This window comes from Diaphorina citri, unplaced genomic scaffold (assembly GCF_000475195.1).
Source record: "Diaphorina citri unplaced genomic scaffold, Diaci psyllid genome assembly version 1.1 scaffold744, whole genome shotgun sequence".
In the NCBI taxonomy this organism is placed as follows: Eukaryota; Metazoa; Arthropoda; class Insecta; order Hemiptera; family Psyllidae; genus Diaphorina; species Diaphorina citri.
In genome coordinates, this window is record NW_007378177.1 from 24,303 (window position 1) to 44,481 (window position 20,179).

General features: G+C 40.6%; 2 protein-coding genes across 2 annotated transcripts; one reads left to right on the forward strand and one right to left on the reverse strand.

Moving 5' to 3' along the window:
- Positions 1-3,320: 3,320 nt before the first annotated feature.
- Positions 3,321-10,968, forward strand: LOC103511705 (extensin-1-like). The gene is made up of 2 exons (XM_008476441.1): positions 3,321-3,396; positions 9,944-10,968. Exons 1-2 carry the CDS (start codon positions 3,382-3,384, stop codon positions 10,313-10,315), a joined length of 387 nt encoding a protein of 128 aa, XP_008474663.1. The 5' UTR covers positions 3,321-3,381; the 3' UTR covers positions 10,316-10,968.
- A 4,357-nt stretch (positions 10,969-15,325) lies between these two features.
- Positions 15,326-19,406, reverse strand: LOC103511706 (protein app1-like). Its single transcript, XM_008476442.2, has 2 exons — positions 19,200-19,406; positions 15,326-16,275 (listed from the first exon to the last, which is right to left on the reverse strand). Exons 1-2 carry the CDS (start codon positions 19,209-19,211, stop codon positions 15,439-15,441), a joined length of 849 nt encoding a protein of 282 aa, XP_008474664.1. The 5' UTR covers positions 19,212-19,406; the 3' UTR covers positions 15,326-15,438.
- Between the last annotated feature and the right edge of the window lie 773 nt (positions 19,407-20,179).

Sequence of the window (20,179 nt, forward strand, 5' to 3'; positions counted from 1 at the left end):
AGGTGTAATCTTCTCTGTTATGTCTCTCAGAGGATTGTCGTTCGTGCTTCTGATGCTTCTGGTAGATTTTCAGCTTGTTGATAAGTTCCCGGAACATTCGAACGCCTTTCATGTTGTTGTTATTGTAGTCGATGGTTTCCTCATCCATGTCGTCGAGATAGACTTTGGAATGGTCATACTCGTTGCTACCATCAGCAAGCGTCACCACAACGTGAATGTTGGACGTGGGAGTCATTTGCATTTAGTTGAATATCACTGTTAGGAAAATAAATAGATCACACACAGGTGATAAGATTAGAGTTTATGTTTAGAAATGAATTTCAAACAATAGCAGACCAACTAACTAGAGTTGACTTTATTGTTCACAATGTTTAACTTGTTGATATCAATATCTTTGGCACTCAAGTTAACAAAAATATAGCTCGTTTATAAGGCACAAATTTCCAATATAGAAAGTTGTTAAAGGTCGGTGATTCCAAAATGGTATATTTTTTACAAAATCAAGTTTATTTAGTTAGTTTTTAGAATTATTAATTAATATTATAATGTTCAAAAGTACACGCAAATAGAAATCACTTGGGATAAATTGTTTTTAATAAGAAAGAAGTTAAAATGCAGTTATTATCGAACGTATTTAAATATTTATTATTTTAAAAAGCACAATTTTCAAGCACAAAAATTATTTTCGATTAAAAATATTTTTAGGAACGCGAACTTTTATCCAGAACGTATAGACTTTCTCGTTAATGCAAAACGTAAAAAATCCAAGGAGCATGTTTTTTCAAACTGAAGCAAACTTTCAACCGCCTTTTCCTTTTATACCCCCAGTTTCCTTTGAATTTCCCCGAGGAGCGTGTCCTCACGTGGAGATTTCACGTTGTCCATTTCATGACGCTTCCTTTCAATGCGTTTTTTTCGGTTGGATTTAAAAGCATGTACTGTATCGTGCCGAAGGATGTTTTTCCTCGCAACCGTTTTAACTATTATATCACTACTTTTTCAGGTGTTCTCATTATTTAAGAGGCAAGTGCTCGTAAAGGTTTGTTTATGTAACTGCGGGATAGATAGGACTGTTCCCTTTTGTATACCCCATTCAACTGTGCTTTTGATTCGTTCCATTTTCCACTGTTAAAATGAAAGATTTCATACGACATTTACACTGTTCCTCTAGGTGGGACATTTTCACACATGTAGGTACATAGGTACACCAGAGTCCAGATAAAACAGAGTAAATTCACAATTCCCTTTCCTACTGTAAAAACCAAACCTTCTGGAAGAAAATTCTAGAATTCATCATGAATGAACCAGGTGACTGGGGTCACTCAATGACGTCATTAAGACACGTCTATCCCACGTGAAAACTGGGTCAAAGTGTCAAACTATAGGAAAAACCATTGATAATCGTCTCTTTTCCAGTCTTTCTCATAACAAACCTGAGGGAGGGATTTCCCTATGAATGAACAAGGGAAAATAGGTCACCAATGACGTCATCGGGACACGTGTATCCCACGTGAAAACTGGGTCAAAGTGTCAAACTGTAGGAAAAACCATTGATATGCCAAAATTTGTTTCAGTCTGCCTTGAGAGCGAGAATTTTTGTTCATAACCTGGTTTGTTTGCTATTGACCATTAGGAATTTTCACGGCAAAAACTGACCCTCTTTTGCTGCATCTCAGTGTACACAGTGACAATGGCCCCGTACATGTACTGCTCGCCTGACTTTGAAACCCTTACCCTTGACAAAGCTAAAAGTTGAGATAATTAGCCTAGGACTCTTAAGGATATATGAATGCTCCGAATGCCAGTTTCCAGATCATAGACACAGCCTATTAAGGTATTGTTTACTTGACATTACGCAGGGGGGACGTTCGCTACCAACAAAGTGATCTGAATGTTCTCTGGATGCCTGTGTCCTGTTCCAAGATTATATCATGTTTATCGATCCTAGGATTGGTTTGTAGATCGCCACTCGTCTCTATTTGATGTTTTCGTCTTCATCTCCGTGTAAGAGCTAGTCCCGAAGTACTTCAGAACTTGGTCGATGTAATTCAGTCGTGCCTCATCTCTGTGTTCCTTCTCGCTTCCCGTCTATGATGGAAACCATATATTCGTTATGCTGACAAGATTGTATGAACTAGTGAAAAGCACTGATGTAGGGCAGCCATCTTGTAAATAAAAGTATCCAAACTTATCTACCTCAAGTATTATTAGGTATTGTCACTTTTACAGTTGTAAGCTGGTAGGTATATGTCAGTCAAAGTTTGTTCAAAGGCAAAGGGTTCAACAATTGTAAAATTTGGATTGCCAGTTGCTTGATAGATCACTGGAGTTATACAAGAAGTTATTTGAAGAAAAAAGGGTATCGAAATTTAGATAGGAATGTGTCCAATCCTTGGTATTTCGCTGGAACGGATGCAAAACTGCGAAATTCAATCAACTTCTGTAAGAGTAGGAGTAGCTTATTAAGTAGCTGCCCCATATCAGATAGGCAAAATAATAGACAATGTAAATAGATAGAAGAACAATAGGTATTCGTGCTGTTCGTCAATTCCATTGTACGTGTTAACGCCCTCGGAGCAAAAGGCACTGATCTATGTGTCGTAGATCGAACGATGATGAATTATTTATTGAATGCGCGTAATTTGAAAGGTCGGATCTCGGCGGATAATTGTTATATCCATACAGGGTGAGCCAAGTTGTGTGGACAACACTATTAGAATGTCCTCAATAATTTCAGTATGGTGTTATGAACTGAGATTTTTCGTAGAAGCCTAACCTGTCCTTTAGGGCTGTTTTCCAAGTATGTTTGAAGGTGTGTGGTGGGCAATAACAGGCATGTAGAATCAGGTTGAATTTCCATCAAGCAACAGGCGGCATTTCAGGCTGCCTAATGCTTGTGATCTTTTTCCGCTAAACAAGTTCAAGCTTCTTGCTTGACAAGTCACCTGTGAAGCATACTTGAACGTGTGTGACGGGCATTAGCCACTGCACCACTAAGGTTGTTTAATTGGCTCGTCCTGAACCGCAGTCAACCATTGTGAGGACTTGTGCTTGTTCTTTGAAAGCAGAAGGAACCCTTTGAAGAACTGCCAGCTAGCTAGGCTGGTTAGGGTTAGCTCTTCTTCTCCCTGTTTATAGTACCACAGCTAGACACTAGTCTACTTTCTGTTTGTCTCTGTTCTCGGATTCTCTGATTCACCCTGTAGATCAGGAAGAACACATGTTGGATCACAATTAGACAACCTCACATCAAGGATGGTCAGATTATGTGTCTTTTGATCTATATAAAACCAGGCTGGATCAAGATCAAGATTAAAGCTTCACATTCCATCAACTGACACAGTTCTTCACTCAAAACCTTTTTCCAAACCAACTCTTAACATGTACGCCGCAACTGTAAGTACAAACCTTTTGTTTTCTTGTGTTCGTCAGTGAAATCGTGGTCGTTTTTGTTAGTTTTTCTTTGATTTTATCAAATAACAGTACCTACAAAATCTAGTGAAAAAGTGTTGTGTCCATCTTTTTAGTTGAAGAAGTGACCCGAACCAAATCTACTTGTTGAAAAAGTAGCCCAAATCAATAGAAAAAAATAAGTGATATAAGTGTTATTAAATCAAAGTCTGACTTTGTTCTAAAGAGCCCTAAATGTTGGGAATCTAGGAATGTTGGGAATCTAGGGATCTATTAGGATTATATTTAGGTGTGCCTTTAGTGATTTGACAAAGCACAGATCCCTATTTTCAAAATTTCAGCTAAATTAGGTACTCAGAAACCTCGACCTCACTTTCCGTTGTAAAACAAGAGACTCCAAATTTGGACATCATTACATCAATTCGGTGATGCTAATACGTAATTGCAAACAATTACCCCATAGTGATCGTAATAAAACTAATAATATACGAATAGTCCATTGAATAGCAATAGAATAAATTCCAACTGATATTCTGATAGACAATCGCAACCGCATGAACCGAATCACGTCAACGGTTGCATTCGGTGCAATACCAATCAACCGGTTGATTCAATGACTCATTTAGAAGTACGAATGACTTATGTTTGACTCATCCTTACTGATTTAGGATCGGAATTCCATCTATTCGCTGATAACTCAGATATGCCATATCATCCGCCTTATACGATTCGTACTAGCCATATACTACTCATACGAATTATGAACTGACAACGAACTGTTGTATAATAGGCAGGACGGCTTACAGGGGGTTAATCCAGTCGCATTTATCCTGTCCCTTTAGTGTTGTGTCTCCTTAAGAGGGCTCAAAACCAGCTGTTTTTAGTTAACTCCTCTTTAGAGAAGAGCCACAACATTGTGTTTTTTTGGTCACTAGGAAGCTATTCACTACGAAAACTATCTCTCTCTTTTTAAAGGAAAGTAAAATACGACTACCTAGTATTATTGTTATAAAAGATGTTGTAAGGAAGGGTCCCTTTTTGGACCAAGGCAATAGGACCAGGCCTGGTTAGCCTGAGAACGCCCCTCATAATAGATTCTCTTAAAGCGAAATTCCACTGAGGTATGTCCTGAAACATGCTTCAAAACCATCTCAATCGACGATCAAACGACGATGAGGCAACATGCTTCAAAGATTTTGCATTGAATTGATATTATGGTCTTAGAGCTTTGTTGCTTTGAAGCATGCCTCACTGTAACAGGCCATTGATAAACGTCTCTTTTCCACTATTTCACACGAAAAAATACTCGGGGAGGGAATTTCCTATGAATGAACGAGGGAAATAGGTCACCTCTGACGTCAATGGGACACGTGTACCCCACGTGAAAAGTGGGTCAATAGGAAAAGCCATTGATAAACGCCTCTTTCCCATGAAAAAATCCCCAGGGAGGGAAATCCATATGAATGAACGAGGGGAAATAGGTCGCTTCTGACGTCACTAATGCACGTGGAAATCCTTTGGCCACGTGGAAACTAGGTTAGGTTATCCCCAGGGTTAAAGGGGGAGAGGGAGAGAGGAGGAAGAGGAAGGAGGGGGAGGAGGAGGAGGATTAGGAGAATACGAGGGTGATAAAATGCCATAATTTGCTATTTTTCTTAATATCTTTTTTTTTTTTTTTTTTTTTTTTTAAAACCATTGATAAACGCCTCTTTCCCATGAAAAAATCCCCAGGGAGGGAATTCACCATGAAGGACGGAGGGAAAAAATCCCCAGGGAGGGAAATCCATATGAATGAACGAGGGGAAATAGGTCGCTTCTGACGTCACTAATGCACGTGGAAATCCTTTGGCCACGTGGAAACTAGGTTAGGTTATCCCCAGGGTTAAAGGGGGGAGAGGGAGAGAGAAGGAAGAGGAAGGAGGAGGAGGAGGAGGATTAGGAAAATACGAGGGTGATAAAATGCCATTTGCTATTTTTCTTAATATCTTTTTTTTTAAGAAAGAGGTTTGGGAACTGTAAGCGCTGAGGTCTTATCGTCCCGAAAGTGAAGAGAGAAGGAAGATGGGATAGGAGATAGCCAGTCGTTCCGAGGATGAACCTTATCTGTTTAGGCTTTAGGATAAAAACGTCTCCGGACGGGAATCGAACCAGCGGTCTAGCGCTTACAAGGCAGACGAGCTACCAGCCAAGATAACTAGGCTGGCAAGTGTCGGGGACTTTTCTGGATCACTAGTATAGACACTTGCAATGAAATTATCATCATTTACCATTTCGTGGAAATCACTGTCACCTTCTACAACAACTAGTATTGAATCGATCTACATTGGCACCATTGATAATGAAATAGTCATAACCCATATACCCACATCATGGCTTACGCACGTCCATCATACACTAAGGTGCAACGAAATCGCCTCTCTATTTTAAAAGTCAGAAGTGATAGCACATTGAAGAATGAATCAGTTTCAATTCCCAAGAGCAGAGTTGCGCGTGGTTAGTATTCGGATCAGAAACTACTTGGGCAATCGCTCAGTATGGCTTTTCCCGACCCCCCTCAGGCTGAGTGACAAGCTAAACACCTTTTGACAACAGAAGGCGCGTAGCTTGTCTCCGAATGGAGAGTAAAAACCTTACAAGCTATAATCATACCCCACTTGGGTCTGTTGATGTACAAATGCCGAATGATTCCGATTCTTATCGAACGAAACCGAGCAAGTAAAGACGCATAGCTTTCAGCAGAACTCAAACATGATGTACCTATTTTGAGTCATGCTTATGAACAACATACTGGCTTCCAAGCTGCACTGAAGCATCAATTCCAAACATCTGATTGCCAAAATTGTAAGTGGGGGATAGATTGCCCATATAGGGGTAACTTTTCCCATCATTGAATATAAAATGTGGCGCCATCTCACGAATTTATAGCCAGTCGTTCCGAGGATGAACCTTTCTGTTTAGGCTTTAGGATAAAAACCTCTCCGGACGGGAATCGAACCAGCGGTCTAGCGCTTACAGGGCAGACGAGCTACAAGCCAAGATAACTAGGCTGGCAAGTGTCGGGGACTTTTCTGAATCACTAGTATAGACACTTGCAACGAAATTATCATCATTTACCATTTCGTGGAAATCACTGTCACCTTCTACAACAACTAGTATAGAATCGATCTACATTGGCACCATTGATAATGGAATGGTCATAACCCATATACCCACATCATGGCTTACGCACGTCCATCATACACTAAGGTGCAACGAAATCGCCTCTCTATTTTAAAAGTCAGAAGTGATAGCACATTGAAGAATGAATCAGTTTCAATTCCCAAGAGCAGAGTTGCGCGTGGTTAGTATTCGGATCAGTAACTACTTGGGCAATCGCTCAGTATGGCTTTTCCCGACCCCCCTCAGGCTGAGTGACAAGCTAAACAAATTTGACAACAGGAGGCGGGTAGCTTGCCACCGAATGGAGAGTAATACAAGCTATAATCATACCCCACTTGGGTCTGTCGATGTACAAATGCCGAATGATCCCGATTGTTGCCGAACGAAACCGAGCAAGTAAAGACGCATAGCTTTCAGCAGAACTCAAACATGATGTACTCGGACCTATTTTGAGTCATGCTTATGAACAACATACTGGCTCCCAAGCTGCACTGAAGCAATTCCAAACATCTGATTGCCAAAATTTGTTTCAGTCTGACTTGAGAGCGAGAATTTTTGTTCATAACCTGGGTTGTTTGCTATTGACCATTAGGAATTTTCACGGCAAAAACTGACCCTCTTCTGCTGCATCTCAGTGTACACAGTGACAATGGCCCCGTACATGTACTGCTCGCCTGACTTTGAAACCCTTACCCTTGACAAAGCTAAAAACCATTGATAATCGTCTCTTTTCCAGTATTTCACACGAAAAAATACTCAGGGAGGGAATTTCCTATGAATGAACGGAGGGAATTAGGTCACCTCTGACGTCAATGGGACACGTGTATTCCACGTGAAAACTGGGTCAATAGGAAAAGCCATTGATAAACGCCTCTTTCCCATGAAAAAATCCCCAGGGAGGGAATTCACCATGAAGGACGGAGGGAAAAAATCCCCAGGGAGGGAAATCCATATGAATGAACGAGGGGAAATAGGTCGCTTCTGACGTCACTAATGCACGTGGAAATCCTTTGGCCACGTGGAAACTAGGTTAGGTTATCCCCAGGGTTAAAGGGGGGAGAGGGAGAGAGAAGGAAGAGGAAGGAGGAGGAGGAGGAGGATTAGGAAAATACGAGGGTGATAAAATGCCATTTGCTATTTTTCTTAATATCTTTTTTTTTAAGAAAGAGGTTTGGGAACTGTAAGCGCTGAGGTCTTATCGTCCCGAAAGTGAAGAGAGAAGGAAGATGGGATAGGAGATAGCCAGTCGTTCCGAGGATGAACCTTATCTGTTTAGGCTTTAGGATAAAAACGTCTCCGGACGGGAATCGAACCAGCGGTCTAGCGCTTACAAGGCAGACGAGCTACCAGCCAAGATAACTAGGCTGGCAAGTGTCGGGGACTTTTCTGGATCACTAGTATAGACACTTGCAATGAAATTATCATCATTTACCATTTCGTGGAAATCACTGTCACCTTCTACAACAACTAGTATTGAATCGATCTACATTGGCACCATTGATAATGAAATAGTCATAACCCATATACCCACATCATGGCTTACGCACGTCCATCATACACTAAGGTGCAACGAAATCGCCTCTCTATTTTAAAAGTCAGTCTGCTCTTAAAATCTCTTTTTATAAGTTTCCAAACTAATTTCATGGGTTTTCAATTCTTCCATAAAGTTCAGTGGGTCTGAAGGTATAATTATGGACAACACATTGTCCATAGGGAAGGTTTGGAATAGGATGAATTGGTTCTCTTTACTTTCCATTATTATTTTTACTTTTTTATAAAGGTATCTAAATTGGTACCTACTAATGCTGGATTAATGACATAGGTATTAATGACAGTGAGGCTGTAAAAACTCAAGATTTTTCTGGCAGTTGTCATGGAAAGCAAAGATGTTTTGACGGAAAAAAATCCATCACACAAGATTAAAAACTAGAACAACAATTATTATTGAAACTAAGAATTCACACGTTAAATATACGATGTTTCAAAAGAATAGACAAATATTGGTATTCCCCTCGTTGGAAAGTCAAATTGAAAGAACGACTCTATCTCTGCATTCTCTGCCAAGAATTCTAATTAATTTTCTGCAAGTTTTGAAGAAAAAAAAATAATAAATACCTATAGTTTTTAATTTTAACCGAAAACCAAGAAGTGTCTATTCTGAGAAAACAAATACTTATCATAATTAATCCAATAATAATAAAGGCAAAAATAAACTACTTCACGTAATCATTCACTTCATGCCGATATTCCCTCAAATGAAAACGTCACAATTAGCCAATCTGGTCAATTCAGTTTCAAGAGATCATACCTATCTTATAGGTACTGATGTTTACATATTTGTTCTATTATATTTTTTTCTAGACTCAATAACTGTAAAGTTTTCTTTGTTCCACATTGACCAAAGGCTAAAGGAACGCAGGGCACACTGACACACAATGCTTAGTCTCACAAAATTTTTCATCAAATCTCTTCTTCACAAAGAAGATCATTCCACACAACAAAGGCTATCTACATTAGAATCGTTCCCAAGAAGAACGGCCTATGTGATTTTTGCTACTTTTCAGGAGAGACATTTTAATACAGTGATGTGGAAATTTATCCCACTGTAACAGCGCCTTTACGACCAATAGATCACTAAGCCCCCTAGTGACAATGGACTGCTTCCAGTGACCTATATGTCCATACGTCACGTACTTTGAGGTGATTACTGACTACCAAGTTGGTAATCTTCATTGTCTTCTTGATCAAGATGGCCTTGTCATCGGAACCCATTGTTAATCCAAATCGAGACTGATGACTGATTGTTGATCTTAATTGAATGTGTAGGTGGGCTGCATGATTGCAATTTGGTTGCTACCCAAATTACGAATTCCTCACAGTAGTTTCATTTGAATTTGGGTTTAAGCTGTTGAAATAAACAACAAAATATCCTGTACTTCTTTACCAGTCTAAATAAGGCTCGACACTCTCGACAGTATAATTTTGAGGTAGCTATTATCTAGGTTTAATTGCAAGATTTGGATGATTAGATTCTAACTTTGGACAGTCCGTCAATAAATTTTATTGATTGTTTCTCTTTACGAGATAACTTAGATATTGATAGAATCAACTTTCAGACCTTCATAAAGACACCGAGTCTTCAATCAAGCATTTTATACATACCTATCTGCCCAATTCAGTGTTTCGATATGGACAAGAATATGAGAATCTCAAAATGTTTTAAAGTCTCTCCTTCTACTCCAATCTCTCTCTCTCTAATATTAATCTTTTCAAGTTAGAGTAGTATGCTGTGTCATCTGGCAACCCAGACTCTGGGCAGCTCATCAATAAATTGTTATTGATTGTTTCTCTCTTCTCCTTTCTGCTTCACCAGATCTTCGCCCTCTGCCTGGCCGCCGTCTCCGCCGCCCCCTACGCTCCCGTAGTCGTGTCCGCCCCTGTCGTGCCCGTCGTCAAGTACTCCGCCCCTGTAGTTTCCTCCCACTCCTCCACTGTCGTTCAACACCACGCTCCGGCCCCAGTCGTTCATGCCCCGGCCCCAGTCGTTCACGCCCCTGTCGTCAAATACGTCGCGCCAGCCCCAGTTGTGCCAGTGGTCAAGACCTACGTCGCCCCAGCCCCAGTTGTCTCCTACTCCTCTTCCTCCCAGTCCCTCTACAAGGCCCCCAAGGCGAACCTCGTCTACGCCCCTGCTCCAGTGGTCCCCTATGTGCCCGTGGTGAAACCCGTGGCGTACTACCACTAGATTCTGCCCCTTTGAGACGCTGAAACTTTCTGGAGAGAATAGGGCCTGCAGGTCTGGACTGGGAAGTTCCATCTTTGCAGACTCAAATAATGGCTTTGAGCTGTTCGGATAGGACTTGTTCGCCTGACCAGTTGAAACAAGATCTTCTAAGCACCACTGCTTCAAAAGGGAGATTCTTTCTCTGACTTTGTACAGCTTGAAAAAGTTGAAGAAAGTCGAAAAAAATCCCTCTCTAAAAGGGGAACATTGGAGGGATTGATTTCACAAGAGGGAGACCTCAGGGATCTAATCTTTGTCCAATTCTCTCCCTAACCTTTTCCCTCCAGTTGTTCCAGCACGAGACCTAACATGAATAGTAGTGACGGGTGTGATCCATTGTCTTAAATCGATAGATCGATAACTCAAATCGATCATAGCCTTCACTATTACCTTGATCTCTTCGAATTTGTCTTCTCCATTATCTTCTTGCTTAATCCTCATTTCTTTCACACTCTTGCCAAATCTTTTCTTAAACTTATTTCTCTTCTACTCATTTTCTTGCCAAATCTTTCTTATCCTGATTTCCCCGTTTTCTTTCTCATGCCTCTTGTTTTTCTCCACGACTAAGTCATTATTTATTGCCTCGATTGTTGAATTTTCAATTTTAAATACAAAAACTATAAAAAAAAACATGTCTATTTTCTTTTGATCCCTCGTGTCCTAAACTTCAAATTATACAGGTGAACTGGTGAACATTTTTTTAGCGTGCTCATGACACCAGTACAATATGTCAAAGTAGGTTACATACACGTACATATTTATGTACTAGCCTACTAGCCTAGCTGACGATGACGCTGACCTTAGTTATAGGTTGGAGGGTAGCGCGTCTGAATTGGAAAAGCTAGGTCGCGGGTTCGATTCCCGCCCGGGAAGAACGTTAAAACGGCTGGCTTTCTTATATCCTGTCTTTACTCTTCGCTTTGGGAACGATATTGAGATCTTTGTAGTTCGTATAAGCTCAACTCGACCTTTAGGGCTGTTACAATTCAATCTTTGTACCATTTCACAATGTGTACCCTCTTTATACCAGTTCACCGAAGTTAATCAACGTTGCGCATGGTTGGTATCCGGATGGTGGTCGCCTTCTACACGAATAGCTCCCTTACTTCCCTCATTCAATTATTCAATTTATTACATACGAACAAAAATGAACGTTTGGTATCACATGGTTCGGAAACCTCAGGAAAAATCCTTGGAGAGAAAAGCATGCAATCATTTCATAAGCCAAACATGAGTCTGTTTGAAATTCACGTGTTCCACCATTGTTGTTTGATACAATAGCTGATATTTTACGGCGCAAAATATTGATATGTTTCATGTGAACATTGCGAACCTTTTGTGTTCCTCAGTGGTGCAGTTGTTAACGCGTTGGACTTTGAATCTGGAGGTTGGTGGTTTGAGTCCAAGTTAAGTCATAAAATTTATCGTAGGCTTGCCAAACGTCCCGAATTGGCCGGGACAGTCCCGAATTTCAGGGGGTGTCCCGGCGTCCCGTTCAGTTTTTCATTTTGGGGCGTTTTGTCCCGAATTTCCGTTTCTGTCCCAGAAAAAATTCGGGACGCGTTTTTTAACTTTAAAATTAGGTACCTACCTCTATAAATCAGAATTTGTTCTTAACTTGTCTTGTTTAAATTTGTCATGCTTTCATCAGTTTGCTCTTCCACTTCTTTGCTAAACCTTTATAAACGAGAAAATGTTGTATTAAACAGCCTTAAACGAAAAAATGAGCTGGTCCCTTGGATTCGCGGATTTCGCGATTATGTTCGCGGATTTCGCGATTATGGTCGCGGATTTGGCGATTATCCTGTTTTTATAATAGTAGTTACCTATCACCCTATCGTACCTATGTACATATCGTACTATGTGATTCGCGATTATGTTCGCGGATTTGGTGATTATGTTCGCGGATTTGGCGATTATGTTCGCGGATTTCGGGATTTTGTTCGCGGATTTGGCGATTATGGTCGCGGATTTGGCGATTTTTTTCGCGGATTTTGCGATTATGTTCGCGGATTTCGCGATTATGTTTGCGGATTTGGTGATTTTGTTCGCGGATTTCGCGATTATGTTCGCGGATTTGGTGATTTTTTTCGCGGATTTCGCGATTATGTTCGCGGATTTGGTGATTTTTTTCGCGGATTTCGCGATTATGTTCGCGGATTTGGTGATTTTTTTCGCGGATTTCGCGATTATGTTCGCGGATTTGGTGATTTTTTTCGCGGATTTCGCGATTATGTTCGCGGATTTGGTGATTTTTTTCGCGGATTTCGCGATTATGTTCGCGGATTTGGTGATTTTTTTCGCGGATTTCGCGATTATGTTCGCGGATTTGGTGATTTTTTTCGCGGATTTCGCGATTATGTTCGCGGATTTCGTGATTATGTTCGCGGATTTGGCGATTTTGTTCGCGGATTTGGCGATTATGTTCGCGGATTTCGCGATTTTGTTCGCGGATTTGGCGATTTTGTTCGCGGATTTGGCGATTTTGTTCGCGGATTTGGCGATTTTGTTCGCGGATTTGGCGATTTTGTTCGCGGATTTGGCGATTTTGTTCGCGGATTTGGCGATTTTGTTCGCGGATTTGGCGATTTTGTTCGCGGATTTGGCGATTTTGTTCGCGGATTTGGCGATTTTGTTCGCGGATTTGGCGATTTTGTTCGCGGATTTGGCGATTTTGTTCGCGGATTTGGCGATTTTGTTCGCGGATTTGGCGATTTTGGTCGCGGATTTGGCGATTTTGTTCGCGGATTTTGCGATTATGTTCGCGGATTTGGCAATTATGTTCACGGATTCGCGTCCCGAATCGACATTTTGGATATTTGGCAAGCCTAGTTAAGCTCAAGGTAATATTACACCAAGCGCGCATTATTTGCAAACAAACTACCACATTTTTGACATGGCCCAATAATTGGTACCCTTGCCGTATCACATTCGGTATACATCGTTTAGATTTCGGACGAACAATAGAAAAAAGATGTACGAAGAAAAAAATCCCTCTTTTTCGTTTTCCATCCCTAGGGAAAAGCAGGAGCTTTGGAGAGGGGAAAAACAAAGCTAGGCGTAATAATTGGGGATCGATATTTGTGACTAGCATTTAAATATGCTTAACATAATTAAAAATTCCTTCCTTCCTTTTGTCTTCCTCTCTGTTTCTATTTACTTTTTCCTCACCCTGTAAGCGAGGGGGAAAAGAAGGGAGAAGGTAAGTGATATTCCGGGATGAATCAAGAGACCTAGAGGTCCGTTCCCACTTGTCGTTCGGGAAAAAATCGTGTCGTGTGAACTCTCTCATAAATTACATACCTATATGTGATAGTTGGAAATGCATTACATTACATTGACGGGGGGTCTTTTCTGACGAAATTCCTTTATGCGGAGTCTAGTATGTGGGACTTATGTGATAGTTGGAAATGCATTACATTACATTGACGGGGGGTCTTTTCTGACGAAATTCCTTTATGCGGAGTCTAGTATGTGGGACTATTGTACCCAAGGGGGAAATGCAACAGCGGAGGTCCTATAGTCCCGAAATCGCCTCAAAGTACGTGACATATGGACATATTGGACATATAGGTCACTGGAAGCAGTCCATTGTCACTATGGGGCTTAGTGATCTATTGGTCGTAAAGGCGCTCTAAGACCATAATATCAATCCAAAATCCAATGCAAAATCTTTGAAGCATGTTGCCTCATGTTGACCGTCGAAGAGAGAAGGCGGACAGGATAGAGGAAAGCCAGCCGTTCCGAGAACAGTTCGGAACCGCTTTCGCATTACCCACTTTAATCAATGCACATTCTACATCCCAGCCTGTTCTCGTACGGAAAAGGTTGGTCAGAAAATTCCGGTCCGGGATGCGAACCCAGTACTCAACTTGAGGAATTTAGGGATTCTTCGTTTTGCGTGCTTTCTATTTTTACTGAAAGTCACAAGTTGAGAGTGTGTGTAATATAGATACCTACTTACCTACACAGTAAAAATAAATATGTTACGACAGATAATTTAATAACAATAATATTGAGATTTTTTCTTGTCTGTCCTTGCTCTCTCTCTCTCTCTCTCTCTCTCTCTCTCTCTCTCTCTCTCTCTTCCTCTTGATTTGATTGATAGAGGGAACTGTAACAACGGAGGTCCTATCGTCCCGAAAAAGAAGAGAGAGGGAGGATAGGATAGGAGATAGCCAGCCGTTCCGAGAACGAACCATGTCTGTTTAGGATAAAGCTAGTCATGGAATAGAACCCGCAACCTAGCGCTTAATAAAACACTTCGCTATAGTTTTTTTTATTGTTATTACACTTTATTTTTATAAAAACAAAATAATATTGTACAAAACATACTATTTACATGGCTATAAAAATTGAACTAAGGAAGGAATTTTCTCTAGAGGAAAAGTGGGAAAAAAGAGAGAGATTTTCAATACCTATATAAAAGAGACTTTTTTAAGTGGCGAGACATTATTTCTCGTCTAATCTCCCGGAAAAAATACGGGACAAGACAGGACTCTTCGTATGGTCTCGTTTTGCGTGAATCTCACTTCAAGCTGACGACTGACGATCGTTTAGACATGAGGATGTGAAATGATGAGAGCAGCGATGGAAAACCATGTAGAATCACCAAAGAGAAACAATCCTGATTCCATCCCGATTTTGCTTTTAGAATTTTCAGAGCGTCTCATGACCCAATCCTGTTTGCTTTGGAACAATCGTCAATGATCAGCTTAATCTTAACAGGGGAAATAATACTTGCGTTCACAGTAACCTATCAGGAATTGGCTGAACGGCCTCTTATTTGTTTTCTTTGTTGGTGCCGAATTTCATTCAATCCATCGGACTGCGAACGTAGCCCTTGCTATGTTTTCAATAACTATCCTAAAATCCTAGACAGATGAGAAGAAAATGGTTGTCTAGATTCTAGAAGAAAGATCACAGAGAAGTCAAAGGCAGAAAAAAAACTAAAGTCTAAAAAAATAAAATTGAGCTAACTTTCGATAGTGTGCGCACTGAAAAAGACCCTATAAGCATTCTTTGGTTAGCGCGCGGTAACCTTTCAAACCGCGTGGCGGCGCTTGCGTCTTTCAACCTTACGCTCAACATATAGACGCGGCAGCTCGATACGGGTAAGGCGTATGGACATGAGGGTGAATGGATCCGCCGGCGTACGACACGCCACTAGCGTGAATATGAGGAACTACGGAGCTTGAATGAACGTGCGACACTACCGCTCTTTGTTGAGTAACGTGTGTATGAGGTACTGCGCTGTGAACATGCGGTACTACTGCGCTTTGTTGGGCTATATAAGCGTGAGGTACGGCGCTATGGACATGCGGAAGTACTGCGCTCTGTTGGGCTATATGTGCGTGAGGTATCGCACTGTGAACATGTGGTACTACTGCGCTTTGCTCGGCAATATGTGCGTGAGGTACGGCGCTGTGAAGATGCGGAACTACCGCGCTCTGTTGAGCAATATGGACATGAGGCAGTGCGGTCTGTTGAGCGTAAGGCACCAGCGCACCCTGTTGGGCGTACTGCGGAATCACTGGGTACGGTCGAAGCGGATAGACGGGCACGGTGGCAAGGTGTTTGCGGAACCAGCTGACGGAGTAACCATGCGGCGGTGCGTTTTGCGGAATGACCGTTACGTACTTGTACGTTGGGACAGCCGGGACTGCTGGCACAGCTGGGACAGCCGGGACTGCAGGTACCGCAGGTACAGCTGCAGCTACCGGCACGCGAGCGACCGGCGTATACGGGTAGGTTGCCCACGGGAGATGCCCGCCTTGGGAGTAGTAGGTGGGGGCGAAGTAGGACGGATAAGAGGGGGCGTAGTAGGAGGGGTAGTAGGTGCTGGGAGAGTGGTAGAGACTGGCGGAGATGGAGGAGAGGCAGGAGGCGAAGAGGGTGGCGCAGGCCAGAAGGTGGTGTGTCTGAAACAGAAAGAAGGGGTGGTTAAAGTCTATCGTTGGAGGGTGAAACTCTATCCTTTTCAGTGACTTAGGTCGTGGTTGTGTACCGGGTTGGGTTTAGCTCGGACTAGTGGAGACAGGACATTGTTTCTAGAGTTTGGTATGGGAGTGGTAACTTAAAAACAAGGTTAGTTCACGAACCTTACCTAACCCAACTCGGTACATAACCACAACCTAAAATCTTAGGCCAGCCATTCACCATCAGGTAGACCTGACGACAGCTACACCTGATTAGATCTACCTGATAGTGGGTGGCTAGCTTCAGCAGTCAATGCAGTCATACAGTGACGTTAAGGCTCATTAGAAGAGTTGGAAGCTTAAAAGACGTTCATGATCAATAACCCGATTTTCATTGAGTTTGAACTTCGTTGTTTTCCTTTGTTTTGAACTTGTCTTGTATTTTTAATTTTCTTTTTTTAACAACTTAAGTTTTTTCAAAACTGATCACAGTTTCTAAAAGTCAACAAAATTACCTTTCTTTTGATACCTCTCAAGAATCAAACATGTCTTCGGGAAAAATAGAAAAATCAAAAACAGAAATATTCTTGCCCCGAATTTGTTGCTCTCAAATCGCTTAACATTTTGTTCTCTATTGTTGGTAAACTCCAAAGTCTAGTATTATGTAGAAAATACTTAAGGTACTACCTACCTTTTCTACGGTGCGGTGATGGCATGTCCGAAAAAAATTGGCAAACTCGTAAGTAGGTATAGGTACAATTGTACGTATTATAGTCTTCGTAATTTTGAAGAGGTTTGATAGATTGGACTGTAACTGCTCAGGTCTTATCGTCCCTAAAGCGAATAAAGACAGGAACCTCAATTTTTCCCAAATCCGCTTCGGGCGGGAATTGAACCCGCGACCTAGCGCTTACAACTTGCAAGTAAAAAAGAGGGAAAGATCGTCCTTAGTGTAAAGTTGATTTTTTTCTGGTCAGTTCAATATTAATGTAACGATATTGATTCCGCTCTTTTTTTTTTTTTTTTTTTTTTTTTTTTTTTATAGAGAGGACTAAAAAAAAAGCTAATTAAAAATACGAGTACTTGGAATGAAACTCCATTTTATTGTTAATATAGGACGGGCGGTGCGGCGCTTCAAACTATAGGCATTCACGCATCTCCCGGACAAGACATACGTGCGTACAGGCCATGGGCTAAAAAATCACTTTTATGGACTCAAGGGACCCTGAAACGGATATTTCCGCCAATTTCCCAATTTTTAAAATTCGGCCGATTAGGTACAATACGTACTTTCTCATTGCATAATACCTATAGCTTCGCTAATCGCTATAGGTACATACTTATTGAGATAGAAAGTTTTAATTTTTGTGAGAGGGTTGAAGTCCAGTTTTATTGGAGTTGCCCCGGGCCCCGATCAGCTATGAATGTCCCTGTATGTCATATAACTATCGTTACTTAGTCCGATTGCCATACAGTGATATTTTATCAAATATGGCTTTAATGGGCTCGATAACTCGATATAATTTTAATTGTAATTTTATTAATTTAGTTGGAGGTAAAGTAATTATTGAGGTAGGCAAGATATTCTGAGGAGCAGAAGGTCGTAAATAATGGTGTGGACATTACAGGGTATACGAATATGTGATCTATGATGATTCTTATCTTTTTTTTTATCTTATCTCTATATTAACCTGTGGTGTGATTATTTTCAAAACCAGCTTTAAAATATTGTACCTCTACTACGCTTTCGCATACTTCAAGGTACATTATTCTACATCCTATCAAATGGAATAGAATAGAGAGATTAGAATATACCTTGTTTATCTTGCCCGAATGAGACTAAAAAGCCTCTTTACCCCAGCAGTCTAAACAAGGTCTCGTATATTTTATAGATTTAAGAACATAGTAGGTACATTAGGTATGATCAGAATATACTAGAAATGTTAAAAAAAATCGCCCTGGCCGGAATTCGAACCCAGCACCTCCAGGTTGAGCGTCAGTGACCACTCGGGCACAAGTGGTAGCATAAATTCCCATAGTGTGAACTGAGAGTACCTAGAATACCAACCTATGTAAATGATGTAAATCATAATATTTAATCTCAGCTAATTAGAAGTTACCACCGAGTAAGGTAATGTGATTCGCCTCCGTTATAAGGGTAATTATCTCAGTAAATAATAATTAATATGGGTAATTAATTATCTTGTGAATCTAATAATATATTCGTTTTTATACTGGGTGGGATGTTATCTCGTTTTTTTTTTTTGTGTGTGATTTGATAGACGGAACTGTAACTCCTAAGGTTTATTGTACCGAAACCGAAGAGCAAAGGAAGACAGGATAGTGTGTGATTTGATAGACGGAACTGTAACTCCTAAGGTTTATTGTACCGAAACCGAAGAGCAAAGGAAGACAGGATAGGAGAAAGCCAGAAATTTCGAGAACAATATGTATAAGGGGTGATTCGGGTAAACGGTAAAAGAAGGTTAATGTGAAATTGAAATGTGTTTTTGACATCTCCACTAATATGTGATTTTGGCATCTCCACTACCATTGTATTGTGCAATAGTACAAATAGGTAGGTAATGTATTGTGATTTTGACATCTCCACTAATATCTGATCCATTGTATGTATCATTGGTATTGTGTAATATTCTAATGTGTGATTTTGACATCTCCACTAAAATGATGAATTGATGATTATATCACCTGGTCCCTTTCACAGTTTTCACTGGTATTTAACTAGGTAAGACAGCCTATTTGTTGATTGAAAAGAGAAGTACCTAGTGAGTCAAAAACACATTATTTTGAAAATCGATACTGTCAATTATTTTTGGGAGCCATCGATTAATTTCCAGAATCGATTACCTACCGATTATGTGACCCGGCATACAAGGTTACAAGGGAAGTATTCAATTATGACTTACTTGGAAGATCATGGTGTCTTTTGCAGAACTTTGCTATCAAATGTCCAGGGGAGTGATCACTCTCACCAATCCAGTGAGTGCACTCAGAAGATTCAAAGTAGGGTAGTTACTGTGGGCAGTCTTATCCAAAGTACTTAACACTGAAAACACTTATTTTACCACTTGAAAATTATCGAGAAAAATAACCTTGAAAATACAATGGATCAGTAATGGACACAAAGAACTACCTTTCTAAAAGTTAAAAACCTTTTGGTCGCTAAAACACTTAAAGGTTGTACACCTACAAAACAATTTGACTTTGTAGTTTGTCCACTAAATTTCGACTTAACCGCTATCACTTTCCGTCCAATTCTTCTTCTCAAAACGCCAATTTTTCGAATGCACAATTTAACCACGTCGATCATTCCAGAGTTGACAAACGAGTGATCCCTCTGGCTGACGAAGTTTGAAAATATATATCGATAAAATTTGGACATCTAGATCGGCGTATGATTTGGGAATATTAATTTCAGATTATTTAAAGGTTACACCTACAAAATAATTTGACTTTGTAGTTTGTCCACTAAATTTCGACTTAACCGCTATCACTTTCCGTCCAATTCTTCTTCTCAAAACGCCAATTTTTCGAATGCACAATTTAACCACGTCGATCATTCCAGAGTTGACAAACGAGTGATCCCTCTGGCTGACGAAGTTTGAAAATATATATCGATAAAATTTGGACATCTAGATCGGCGTATGATTTGGGAATATTAATTTCAGATTATATAAGTGCTCCCGATTCCTAATTGTTTGCACTTTGTGGAACAATGGCCCGAAGAGTCCAGTGTCACCTAGATAGGATAGTCAGGCATGGATAGACTATTGGTAGTTCAGTAAATTGTTGAATTCATTCAAAAAAGGGCACCATGAAATCTGTCAGACGATCTGAGCCTGAGTGGAGGACACTAGAAGATTAAAACTCTCAGTTTGGGAGATCT